The 12,609-nt window shown below is 42.9% G+C and overlaps 1 protein-coding gene across 5 annotated transcripts in view; it reads left to right on the top strand.

Annotated features, from left to right (window-relative positions):
* The window catches only part of LOC131879868 (multiple PDZ domain protein-like), a 35,098-nt gene that overhangs the window by 15,261 nt on the left and 7,228 nt on the right, over positions 1-12,609 (top strand). For all 5 annotated transcript variants that reach the window (XM_059226326.1, XM_059226325.1, XM_059226327.1 and 2 more), the window contains one exon: positions 10,192-12,253. In XM_059226326.1, coding sequence (XP_059082309.1) covers positions 10,192-12,253 — 2,062 coding nt within the window. The remainder of the gene's footprint in view (positions 1-10,191; positions 12,254-12,609) is intronic.

Here is a 12,609-nt window from a genome sequence, read left to right as displayed (position 1 = left end):
ACTCTTTTCTTCAAAGAATTGGTAGTCAAGATAGATGGAAGATGAGCTAAACCAAGCGGTCAATCCTTGTCTCAGTTTTGATGGGATGAAAGGATTACAGAAAGAAAAGAGACTGAGTAATGTCTCTGCTGAAAGTGAAGAGTTCTTATGGACAAGAATAGATATAAGATAAAAATCTGCTTTTTAGCCCCGAAACTAATAATTCCGAACATTGGACAACAAGTATGATAGAATGTAATCAATCCATATGACCAATTTCTGAAATAATGTTTCTAGTCAATGTGTCATTGTCTGAAAGTCAATTTCGACTCTCTTCGCCTTTGCTGCTTGAAGATTATAAAAAAGGCTCTATTGATATGCCAAGTCGGGCAAACAATGAATGTGTGAATCAAATTTCTGGTAGAATGTCTTCTTTTCCTGGCAAACATTGGTTTCCCAACTCTTCGCCCTTCAATCTTGAATGCCTGACATTTCATAGGTTATCTTCAAAAAGGCTAATTTATTGTGTGCAATGTCCACTACTTTCTACGTAAATTTCCTTGCTGATAGACACCTCGCCACGTAAAGTAACATATTTTTGAGCCATTTCTCCGATGAAATACTGAACGGGCCGCTGAAAGGAAGTTTGAAGTTTTTTAAACGTATCAAGAAGATAGGTTTTTTTGACATAAAATCAGAACGCTTAAATCAACACTTTTGGCCTTCACAGTGAATAAGCGCGTCTAAGGTTTGTGACTACACCTTTGAAAATTAGTTTTAAGAGTTTTAGCAATCTAGTTGAAACATGATTGATTTTGCATTGCTTTGGAATTGGTAAAAAACTCTTGGGACACGTTGCACTATGAGCGCGTGTAAATGAAGATGATTCCGTGATGGTGAAACACTTGCCGAAATATTCTGGCTTGACCTTTGGGTGTACAGTTCACACACTTTAGTGCTCTAGATTCCTGGATGCTTATGAATATTCATTCTCTCACGGTTTGCACATTCGAAATTCATCACCATTTGCCAAGAGCCTTCATTAGGCGAATTTCTTCGACCATTATTCTCTGTGGGCCTTCAGCTCTCATTAAACTCGTCAATCTCCGGCCTAAACTGTTGGCGAGAGTGTCAGTGAGAATCAATGCATTTTATACAACGTCAATTCTTTTTGACTCCCTTCCATCTCTTCGTGACGCCCAAGTGAAAAATAAAAGGCCCGCTAAATGAAGAGAAATTCTCTAGAAGCAATGCTCTGCTTGCTATGCTGTATCGCCATTACAGTTCAGCCCCTCCAACTCACCCGGTTTTGAGGAGTATTAACATACAATACACAAACAGTGGAACTTTGGTTTCACGTAATTACGTCGGAATCTGTATTAGAGTGATTTGCCTCCATTTGTATGGGCAGATGCAATTTTTGATTGGTACCCTTCACTATCTGACCGCAATTCATGATTGGTATTCAAGGTGAAAGTGCTGACCAAAAGGGTGAGCATGGAGTTGTACTGAAAGCATAACTGGCTTCACATAATGAGCCGATAAGTTAGCTTTTGAACCCTAAATTTGATGTGAGATATGCCGTATCCCAATTTTAGGAGGAGGCTTACTTTTGGCTCTTGCGTGGTTGTAGGTTTTGGCTCGAAAAATCTTGACCAAGTTAAGAGGAAACCACAGCCAATCCCTGAGGAGACGGTGTAAGTGTGAAAGAACCCAAGAGTGCCACCCATATCATACGAGAACTGTACCTTTGCTGGAGTCCTTCCATTCAAGAGGAGATGGATAGAATGGAGATAGGTGGTGGTTGTACAGGTGATGTCGGAAAGTGAAAATCACTTTGGGAGTCTCGGAATGTGCTTGAATGACCATTGAGATTTTGACGCTCATCCAAAGTGAAGTGGGCGTTCGGTAGGCTAAGAAGAAAGAAGGGACAGAGAGCGAAGGCCCTCCAGTGAATCGGGCAATTTTATCTAGGAATATTTTTAATTTGCTGGTGACTCCCTGAAGCTCAAAGCTTGATGATGACGGGAGGACATTTTCACTTTTCAAGTGGTGCACCGATAGAGATAAGGGAGTTATTTTTGAAGCTGTTTGAAAAAACATCGTATCGGCCGGCCTTCAATGGCCAAAATAGAGTAATGTGGCACCGAATGGCAAATTTCAGGCTCAATTCTACTCTAATTATCAAGGCAAATTTGGATGAAATACTCTGCATACAGGGTCCCCCAAGATTTCTCACCCACCCAAAACAAGCAAAAGCTTCCTTAAATTTAAAAAAAAAATGCAACGTTTAACATATCAATTTGACATTTATTATATTTTCATGACATTTTGATAAATGGAGTCGCTAGTAGTAGCCTCCTCTTTTCTGAATAGAAAGCCGAAATCTCCATGGCGCTGGTGTGAAAGAAGTGCAAATCATTTCAGGATTTATTTTGTCTCTTCCAGTTATGAGGCCAGTATTCAAAACCAATGAATAGGCGCTTTCATCATATTGGTGAAACTTCTTGCCCAGTCAGATCCTTTCAGAACTAGATAAGCAATCTTTTTTGTTAGTTTTGGGTCCAATAAGTAATGGACACTAGTGATGGGATCAAATCGAATTTCAAATTCAAGGTTGCCAGAAAACGTGGATAGCAAGAGCACCCGCCTTTTCCATCGCAACGTAAACACTTAGGTTTGAGCACAAAGGCAACCCTGGTTTGACGGAGGAAAAATCAGGGTTACTTTTTGAGGCTGACTAACGGGTTTAGGAGATTCCACCGATTCCACCAGTAATGTCATGGCCATGGTAATTGTGAATTTGCAGCCCTGGTCGCAACCTCCCGTGATTATTAATTTGTTCCCCATCACTAATGGACACCATCCTCCCTAGAACTAAATGCTGTGATAAAGTTTTCTATTTAGCCAGTGTTCGGGTAGAGGACGAAAAAGTGGCTTTGGCTTCTTGCTTTAAAGTGCGAATGCTTTTGATCAATTAGATGGAAATTTCCGCCATTTTGAAAAAGATTGACACCCGATGACATTTTGAAATCTTTTAAACTTTAGAATGGAACAACTCAACAACTAATAAAACAATTGCTTTTCAATTTCAAGCAAGATGGTCAAGCCACAAAAATACCAGTAAAAGAAATGTGTGGTATAGTAATAGTACAATATATTTGATATTCAGAAACCAGATTAGGTTATAAATTTCTCTTGGGTAAAGTAAGTCATGGGTTGCGGCATTGATAGTATGCTAAGATTTTTATTTTAAGAAATATGACATACCTTTTCATCAGGAAACAAAATCGCTGCTCAAATATGCTTGATCCCCCTGGCATTCTGATTTCAAAAAGTACCCATACGAATCCCAAATTTATTTTTACCCAAATAATGACTTCGAGGATACGTGTCTTGCTCCTGCATGAAATAGTACGTATGTATGTACGTAGTTCAGTATAAGCGTAATTTACACTTTTGTTGATTAAATAGGCATTAAATGGTTTGACGGAAAGATTTGACGGACCCAAAAATATATGAATGTCAATTTTCAATCGTGCCGTGACATCGGTTTTCGACTCAATTTTGAATCATTTTTAGGTTCATTTGTTCGTTTTTTCAAACGCTTGTACCCCGAGTTTTAAGCCTCTTTTCGACAGATTTGCTAATGCGCGTAGATGACAATGGATACATTGTTCTACTTTGGCATTCATTCTTTCAGCCAAAGCATGGCCTACAGTGTGACATGAAAGTTTCAGACCCATTCAAGTTTTTTAAATTCATTTTTCATGTTAGATAAAGACTCCAGCTTCAAAATGGGACGACGAATTCAGAATAGTGATTTTACTGCCATGGGTCCAAGACTTTCATTTCACACTAACTATTAGACATTTTACCTACTACCTTTGATGACCCTCGCTAATTAAAGAGACCAATCAACCCGTCATATTTCAAAGGAACCGAACAGAGACGAGGCATTACAAAAATTCGAAGAGGTGGTTGAGCGGACTCAGGACAGAATTAATTTCCAAGCCAACTTCTACCGCAGCCTTTAGAAGCTTTTGAGGATAAAAGCGGAGGCGAAGCGGTCAACCAAGTTATTTAGCTTGGGGGACCTTCCAAGGCGCTAGTGCGTTATTGCATCATCGAATTTGTGATTTCCCGTGCCCCCCCCCTTCAGATGAATTGATCATCTCTTTTGTCCAGCTTGTCAAGCTTGGCTCGAATAGAAATCAATAATCCACTCTCTTTCACTCGTACAGATGCAAGCTCAGAATGTGCATGTGTCTTAGCCAGGTAATGGCAGCGCCATTGATGGGTTGTGGGGAAAGAACACTGATGGAATTCTCTATTCCCCCCCCCTCCCATTTTTTCCATTCAGTCAGGACGAGAGGAAGTCGAATGATAAATCCTCCATGAGCGGTAAACCATTTGAGATGTCAGGAAACGGCCTCAAGAGCCAGAATATACGTGGTGTGTATCTGTCTAGGACCTAATGCATATTCATTCGGATGACAAACACACCCTCACCGCGACCGACACTCGACACTTGAGCACCTAGCTTCGACGAGATTTCTTTAAAGCATCGTTTTGACATGGACATTGGTGCGCAGGGAACTCGTCGCTCTTTAGGCGCGAGAGGTCGATTGGGTGGATGATGTTCGTTCGCCTCTTCGGAATAAATTAACCCTAATTAACCGAGGTAATCCGGTGATTGCTCAATATTTACTCGGAATGATATTGTGGGAAAGAGCTCCTCGACTTCCATGCCCAAAATAGATGCCTCTGTTTAAAAGCCCCGATTTGGCATGGTGTGAAGTTCTTTTTTTCCGAGGTGATCGGAAACCCGTTTTAATTGGAGAGAAAGTCAATGCTCGAGCACTTATAAAGAAGGACTGAGGAGCAGGAGGAGGAGGAAGAAGAAGAAGAAAAGACGTTTTGCTTGAATTGTCAAAGGTTGAGCAAGAATCGAAAGCGATAACCACCACCTCTACCACTGCCTAAGATGGTTGGTTGTCTTGGTATTCTTCCTCGTGACTCTCAAAAGCTAAGCAAGAATTCCATTGCGTGTGTGATCTTCTCTCTCTTTATCTCTCTTGGAGTTGAATTAGTTGGCACTTCCACTTGGATTTCCATACTCTGAAATTGCTAACAAAAGTTGTTGATAACGTTCACTTGAAATTGAAAAGGCGTGAAGCGATTGATTTCCTTTTGATCGCACCCTCCAACCAACCCACCAACCAACAAAGAAAGAAACAAACCAACAAACTGTCCGACCAACCACCCCAATTGTAAAGCATACCCCCTACCCTGAAAGGACAATTCGTGGTTTTCTGTGCCTGGGTGAAAGTGAAAGGGTCTCGTTTGTACTTGTTTGTTAAAGGAAACCCGGGAAGTGCTGTTATAAAATATCCATTGGAAGTTGACATTCGGCGGAGTCCATAAATCATGCGTCTTGGGTTTGGGAAGGCTCAAAGCCATGGACATCATTGTCGTCCCTGGGCCTACATCCCAGTTCAATCTGGGCGAAAGTTAACGACAAGGTGATAATTAGGCACAAGAGAGAAGGGATTGAAATGGGTTTTACGAGAACCGTGACCTCTCCTGCCGCCAAATCTAGAGTTTTAGCCATTCCCACTTATTGCTTCGTGTATGAGCGAGCAGATAATACCAGCGCTCCTATCATTGTTTTCGAAGAGCCCCTCAAACAAGACGTGCTCAATAGGACGTAAACTGATTGATTAGTTGAGGAACTAGTTTACAGGCTTTTCATTCTATTGTTATATAACAGTTATTATATAACATGCATTTTTGGCAAAAAAATGCGGTTTGGAGTGTCCCATTTCAAAAAGACGAAATAAATCTTAAAAAAAGACTACTATTTCTTTGATTTTATTTTTCTTCTGCTCACTCGATACTAATTTTGAGCGATTGTTTTGTGGAGCATGACGGTAACAAAATAGACATTTTACTTGGTGATTTTTATACAGGACAACCTACATTTTGGCATTTTCCTTGTACACCATGAATGCCACAAAATAGTTAATTGTTAGATAAATTGACCCTTAAAAGGGCAAAATTGGTTGTGAAAAGGTTTTTGAAATAGTTAATTGACAACACATGCTCTACTAGTCCATTAGCCCAAGCATGTGTGGCCTTCTGAAGAAAAGAACTCGAGAATATTCCTATTTTGGCCAATTTGAACTTTGTTTTCTCTTAGTGCTTGATATACAAATGTTTACTAAATCCTTGAAGAACACTCGATGGCTCAATGTTGAAGGTTGAGAGGATAAAATTTTGGTAATTGTTATTTGTTGTTGTAGTTGTTGTGAATTTCTCGTCCTATATCCGCTTCTCCCACTCAGGAAAAAAATCTACATTATAACATCATTCTTTTGTGGCCCGCCCAAAATTATGAGCGTGGAGACAAACGGATGGATCTCCGCTCTGCATATGCGCCTACTTATAGTACTTCGCAATGTCGCGCATATTTCCCCCTCAGAAAGAAACAAGTCAAAAGCAGGCACACATCTGTCACAACATTACGAGCATCATCTCTTTCTATCCTGGTGATTTCAACGCCAACCCAAGTACAGATGCTTCTCCATAAGAGTCTCTGTTGAATTCCAAATTGCCTTTTGGGGCAACAGGAATGTTTGTTTCTGGGGTGGAAAACTTGGCAGGTGGTTTCTTGGCCGTCTACCAATAGCCTCCCATGCTGGAGTACCTCCACCAAACATTTTTCGCATATCGACAAGAAATATGATCTATTTTGTTGTCAATTCTACATTTGGTCCTCTTTGGCAACATGACACTCACTTTGGAGATGGGTGTAAACCAATAGGGACATGTCATTGTTATGGACCAGATATTCCATATCTGGCTCAACCATTTCCATTGACAATCCAAAGGCCCTTTGTGACATTGTCTTCGCTGAACTTGATCTAAGGTGATGAACAATCGCAAACGCAATTCATGTCTGGGATATTTTTTGACTCGACCTCAGCTAATGAGTCCAAATTTTGGGTATCAAGTTCCTGCCTTCTTTTCCTCAAAAGCAACTCTTCAAATACGCTGAATCAACTTGACTGTCTTCGAGCCTCTTCGTTCGGAGCAGATCTGATCATATCGCTAATAGCGTAGAAGATGGTGTCCTTTTTCATGAAGAAGGATGATGATTATTTGACTTGAAATGTATGGTTTCAAGGTCAATCAAGGGCAATTTGTCCATCGTTCAGAATTGGACGGTTGAAGCACATGCTCGATCAAATAAGAGGGGCATCCTGTTCAAGCCTCAAACTTCAATCAAAGTAGGCCTACATGAGTGGCCCAGTGTGGTAGAGGATCATGTGCCCAGTGGTAATATGCGCACAATGGTGGATTTGATGGCCCCTTAATGAGGTTGGGCAACACTGGGCAACACTCGTGATTGGGAGGGATTTTGAGTTTATGACTTATCCTCATTGGATGAGGGAATCCATTTTGAGACTCCATAATTCAGTTACATTCCTAAATGTGGGTACTCATTAGAGAGAGACGATCTATAAAAGGTCACGTCACCTCACGATTGTACTATCATCATCGAAATCTATGGATCCTACTACACTAACTGTCCATCAAGCTTTGTCAGACATTATCCTTCTCCCCAGGAATATTTTGAGGACGTCCATGTTGTTCGTTTTCGAGTTTTTGTGACTGATCTCATGCTTGTAGGGGGGGAAAAAAGTTGTGCGGAAAACAGTTTTCTGAGTTCTGGGATCAGGAAGATCTAGAGTAAAATTCCCAACCTTTAGATCAAGCACGATTTTCTGCGACAAATTTGAGGCGTGCTCCGAGATGCTTCTACGGATGTGAACAACAATCGAAACATCTAAGACACTTGGAGAGGAATCCTCAAACTTCTGTCTCCTTGGAACCGCCATCACACGAAATTCAATCTATGTTAAGTGGTAATACCATTCAGACCACATTATTGGCCCGGCATGGAAACATGGTCAGAATTAGAGGATAGGAATCTACAACATGTTTTATTAGAAATATTGAGGACATCCCATGATTGGCCCAATTTGAATATTGGAACTCGGCTTCGGTCCTTGCTCACACGCTATCTACATGCCTCTTTTTTTTTAGCACAGAGGAGGTTCTGATTTAAATTCTTACATTCATGAGCTCAATGATCACAATTACATCTGCTCATGAACGTGCCCTAAATGGCTCTTCACGAAGACATGGAAGTCGTAAAAAGTCATGAGATAGCAAAAAAACTTGTCACCCCTCTCAAAAAATCGTTCCTTTTAAGACATTCCCCAATATGAATGTACCCGTGTGTTGTTGCCCTCTCTTCCGTGAACACAAAACTACCATGATTATGTGGCAAACTCACATTATCGTGTTTCGATCTCATCTCTTAGCGGTGGCTCATACAGATCTTACGCGAAGCAAAGAGTGCCTCCAGAAATTGAGATCCTTGTATGGAGATCTAACAATTGTTTTCGAGCATCATTCGTCAAGCGGAGCGGTATTAGGCCCGAACTTTGATGTCCTTTCCGTTGGTTTTTGTTGACTAATTTCGTGGACTGTTCAATATAGTGGGGCGCCAGTTACGTTGTCATGGTCTGTATTTAAATGATTAGCTTTGCTTATTGTTCCTGTACTACTACCTTTTTTGAACTTGAAAAGGTGATACAAAAGGAAACATCTTACGTAGATTGAGCAAGAATTTTACGTCAAGCACGCCTTCGTTGTGTACGAGCAGTATGTAAGATGTGGAGAACGGGAGGAAAATGTGGAACATTCCATGCATATCCAAAGCCCATTTCACAAGTTCTTCGCGCAGAGAGAAAAATATCTGAAATATCCTGCAAATGCCAAGGGGGGGTCCACCTATGTCGGATATTTTCAATTGGAATGAGAAGAAGCTGCCAAGAATTGAATGATTGCAAAATCAGCCAAATGCAATGTAAACACGATACGGCGATTTCCCCGAGGTTCCCGAGATATCGCGGCGCGCCCAGGTGGACACTTTTATAACGGGTCTCGTGTGTCAGATATGATTGACGGTTTTGCTGCTTTACTCGATTTATTGAGTCACGCCCCCCAGAGAAATCATCAATTGCCTTGGGAGTATGACGCGAACAAGTGCACCCACGCATCTACCGGTATTGCTCATCCATAAATGTTTCCCCAATTCATCTGGATCATTGCGAGCAAGGCGCAAAGGAAGAGGGCGACGCCGTCCCGTCAAATGCGACCTTCAGCAAAGGGGCGATCGCGTTTTGATTGGCGATTACCGTAGAGGGAATTGATAGCTTTTCCAGGGTTTGAAATTGAATTGCTGACAAGGATATGGATCAAGGTCTCGACTTGTCAAAATTTTGGCATTGCAAGCCAGTCAGAGTGCCTAGCTGCCTACGAGTACAGGGTCTGATTTCTGGTAGTAAAACCCGTAAAACTTCTTGAAGTGGAAACTTTAAAACAAGATAGGTAAGGTGACCTTGGCTTTGGCGATGATTGTAAGTGGAAACCCTTCTGCTGGCTATTGATACGCAAGAAAGTGGTGGAAAGCTTTATTTCCTTTCCCAAATTGCCGTCATTTGTCACTTTAAAGTAGGCAGTGGTGTGGAGATGAAGCAATTATCCAATTAGACTCGTGTCCAAGCTACAAGCTCTTTATTAAAGTATCATTTATCTGTCACGCTTAATTTTCAGGGGATAGCGAGGTGCTTCCGGTTTGGCCGTCCAAATACTTTGAGAATGAAGCACATTCGTCCTGTAATCTTTGTAACGGGACTAAACCCAGAATTTGAGTTGAGAGGCGGGAAGGATGACGCCGCAGATCTGTTTGACCGATGTCCTGCGGGGTTTGGCCATTTTGAGCTCGTGAGATCTGGATCTAATTCCTAGGCCCGGAGCGCAATCAAATGCCAAGTTTCTATCCTTCATTCATTCAGAAGGATTCACCAAGTACGACCTAAAATGAACAGATAATTCCATAGGTTCTGAAATAGGGAGCTCTTGATCTCCAAAGCACATCTGCTTGAAAACTTTTCCCTCAGGAAAAAAACCAGGGCCAATTATGCCTTATCACCTTTTTGATCACTGTATGTAGCCACAGAGATTGGCGAGCACGGCTTGCGAACCTCAAATAGACGATGCCATGATGGTGGCATGATTTGCTGTTTTGAAAGCTCCCTCTAATTTCTCTCTTTTCTCTTTTCTTTCCGCTTTTAGCATTGTCCGGTGATCGCTACCATCAACTCGTTAGTGAATTCGGAGACCCCTCAGTGGACAGATATCCTTCAGTGCCACCCATGGTCAATGGTTCACAACATGTTCGGGGACGTCAGTGGTCCCCCCAGCGTGGTTACTTCAAGTCTCCAAGGTTCATTCAGGCAGACCCGAAGGACCGGAAGGCCTCCACCATGGATAGTGATAAAAAGCGATTGTTCTTGGAACGCATGAGGGCTAATCCGTTTCATAATATTGTCCCACCACCCTCTGGGTACCCAAACCAACAGTGTATTTCGCCCAATTCTCTGAACCGTCGCAGGCTTCCCCATGTTGGAAGCGATTTTGGTGGGGATGATCACCCGCGGTCAAAGATCCGCAACAGTGAGAGCTTCTACAGGAAAGAAGGCCAACACCACGCTCACCCGCCTCCTCCTCCTCCTCCTACCGTTCAATGTCAGACCCACTTTGATCTTTACTCTGGGAATGGATTTCGGAGCTTGAGTAACGATTCCAGACAAAGAAACCACTTGTTTGGGGACGGCATGGACGATGATCATCCGCCTCTGCAAATGTTCAGTATTGACGGTGTTTCCACTCAAGTAATAAAGCGCAGATCCAAGAGCAATCATAACGAGGGCTCCAGGGACTTCATTGATACCTGCGATGAAGATCTCTACCCTCAGGGCGAAAGCGTAACCACTGGGGTTGAGAGCCCCTTTTCGTTGTCCACGCCAGATTTTGGGGCCAAATTGGAGTCCAGTGGCAAGCTGGCTGTCCCAAAAATTAAAGCAGACCCTAGTCAAAATCCCACCACGAAGCAATCCTCGGCAGCATTATCTAAAACCAAATTGGGCGGCCAGCCTCATAGTTCCTACTCGTCCTTGAGAAACAAAATCAAATCCGTTCAAGAGCGTTACAAGAAATCATCGGTCACCGACAGGATCAGAGCCAAGTTTGGGACGACCAAGGGATCAAATAGTCCTTTGAACATATCTGGTCCAATTCACTTAAGTGAGCCTATGGCGACATCAAAGTTTCGGAGCCACTCCCATGGTGCATTGAATAACCTCGAAAATTTCGATCTGAAAATCCAGGAAGCGGCTAGGGAGATACAGAATGCAGAAAAACATTGGTCAGCCGAGCTCGACAGTGAAGCCCACACCATATCCTCATCTTCTGAGGAGAACGTCAACAGCAAGTGCGACGAGGCCAGGTCGGATGTCACCGAAGTGACCATCGAGAGTCCTCCAAAAACAGAGAGTGGACCAAGCACCCCCAGAATGACCGCCACCCAACGGAAAGCTCTGAGGCAAAACGATTTCGACCAGGATTCGGGGATCATCAATGAAGTCGCTTCTGACTCCCTCTCCAGCGGTTCCGACTCGGGTTTCTACCACACCAACAATCATGAATGTGACAAGTCTGCGGCAGGGAGCAGCAGTCCCCGATATTCTGTCTGCTCCTCCAGGTGTTCCGAACGGAGTAGCAAGAGCGGCCGTCTTAGCCTGGAAAAGGACTTTGATCACTCCAGTGTCAATTCCGTGGCATCCTCCACCCTCAAAAGAGTCGCCAATCAAGCCACGGAAACGGAACAAACCACCCTGAAGCGATCCGGCAAACTTGGCGCTCTCCAAACCAGTCTTCTGTCAGCTGATCCCGCGGAAAGAAGTTCAAGAAATGAGCTGATTGCGAGGCGACACAGTCGCGCCTCTTCAGTGGATCGAAGGGAAATCTTCCGGAAATATATCAATAACTCAAATGAACACTCCATGGACATCTGCCCTTATGTCAACGAGGATCCCGAGCTAATCCACGAGCTTGAAGGGAAAGTAGATGACCAGGACTCTAAGGATTTGGCACCTAGCTACACCAGGGATCCCAAATCGTCCCCTTCCTTGCCTAAATGCAATGCTAAAGCCCTTGAAAAAGAGTTCCGGCTGATTCGACTGAAAAATCGTCACCAAGCGGATTTAGGTATCTTCATAGCCCGATGCCAACAACCCGACATTGGATTTCCTGGATACTACGTGGCCTTCATCCTCCCCCGAGGTTTCGTTCAAAGGTAAGAAACGATTGTAATGGTGAGATGTGATATGCGATTTCTGACCGGTTTTCGCGTGGGAGAGGGTGTGAATAATTTTCAATTTGTTATCTCGCTTGTCTTGCTGCTATTCTCTGGCACCTGAATCAGGGCTTAAATTGGGGAGGAAGTCTTTTGTGGGACATTGACTAAGGTGTGTCCTGCTGTTGTTCTCTTCGATAACCGACAACCGACAACACAACAATCGAGTCGAAAGAGGGAGGGAGGGGGGGATTGCCTTTCAAAAGGAATTAATGAGTCTTTTATACATAAATTAGATATTTTTCAATTGGCAGATGAAAGGCACGGCTAGTTTAGAGGCCGACACTTGAGTTGGC

The sequence above is a fragment of the Tigriopus californicus genome, chromosome 4 (genome assembly GCF_007210705.1).
Source record: "Tigriopus californicus strain San Diego chromosome 4, Tcal_SD_v2.1, whole genome shotgun sequence".
In the NCBI taxonomy this organism is placed as follows: Eukaryota; Metazoa; Arthropoda; class Copepoda; order Harpacticoida; family Harpacticidae; genus Tigriopus; species Tigriopus californicus.
Note: the sequence above shows the minus strand (reverse complement) of the source record. Positions and strands in the feature narration are given on the sequence as shown.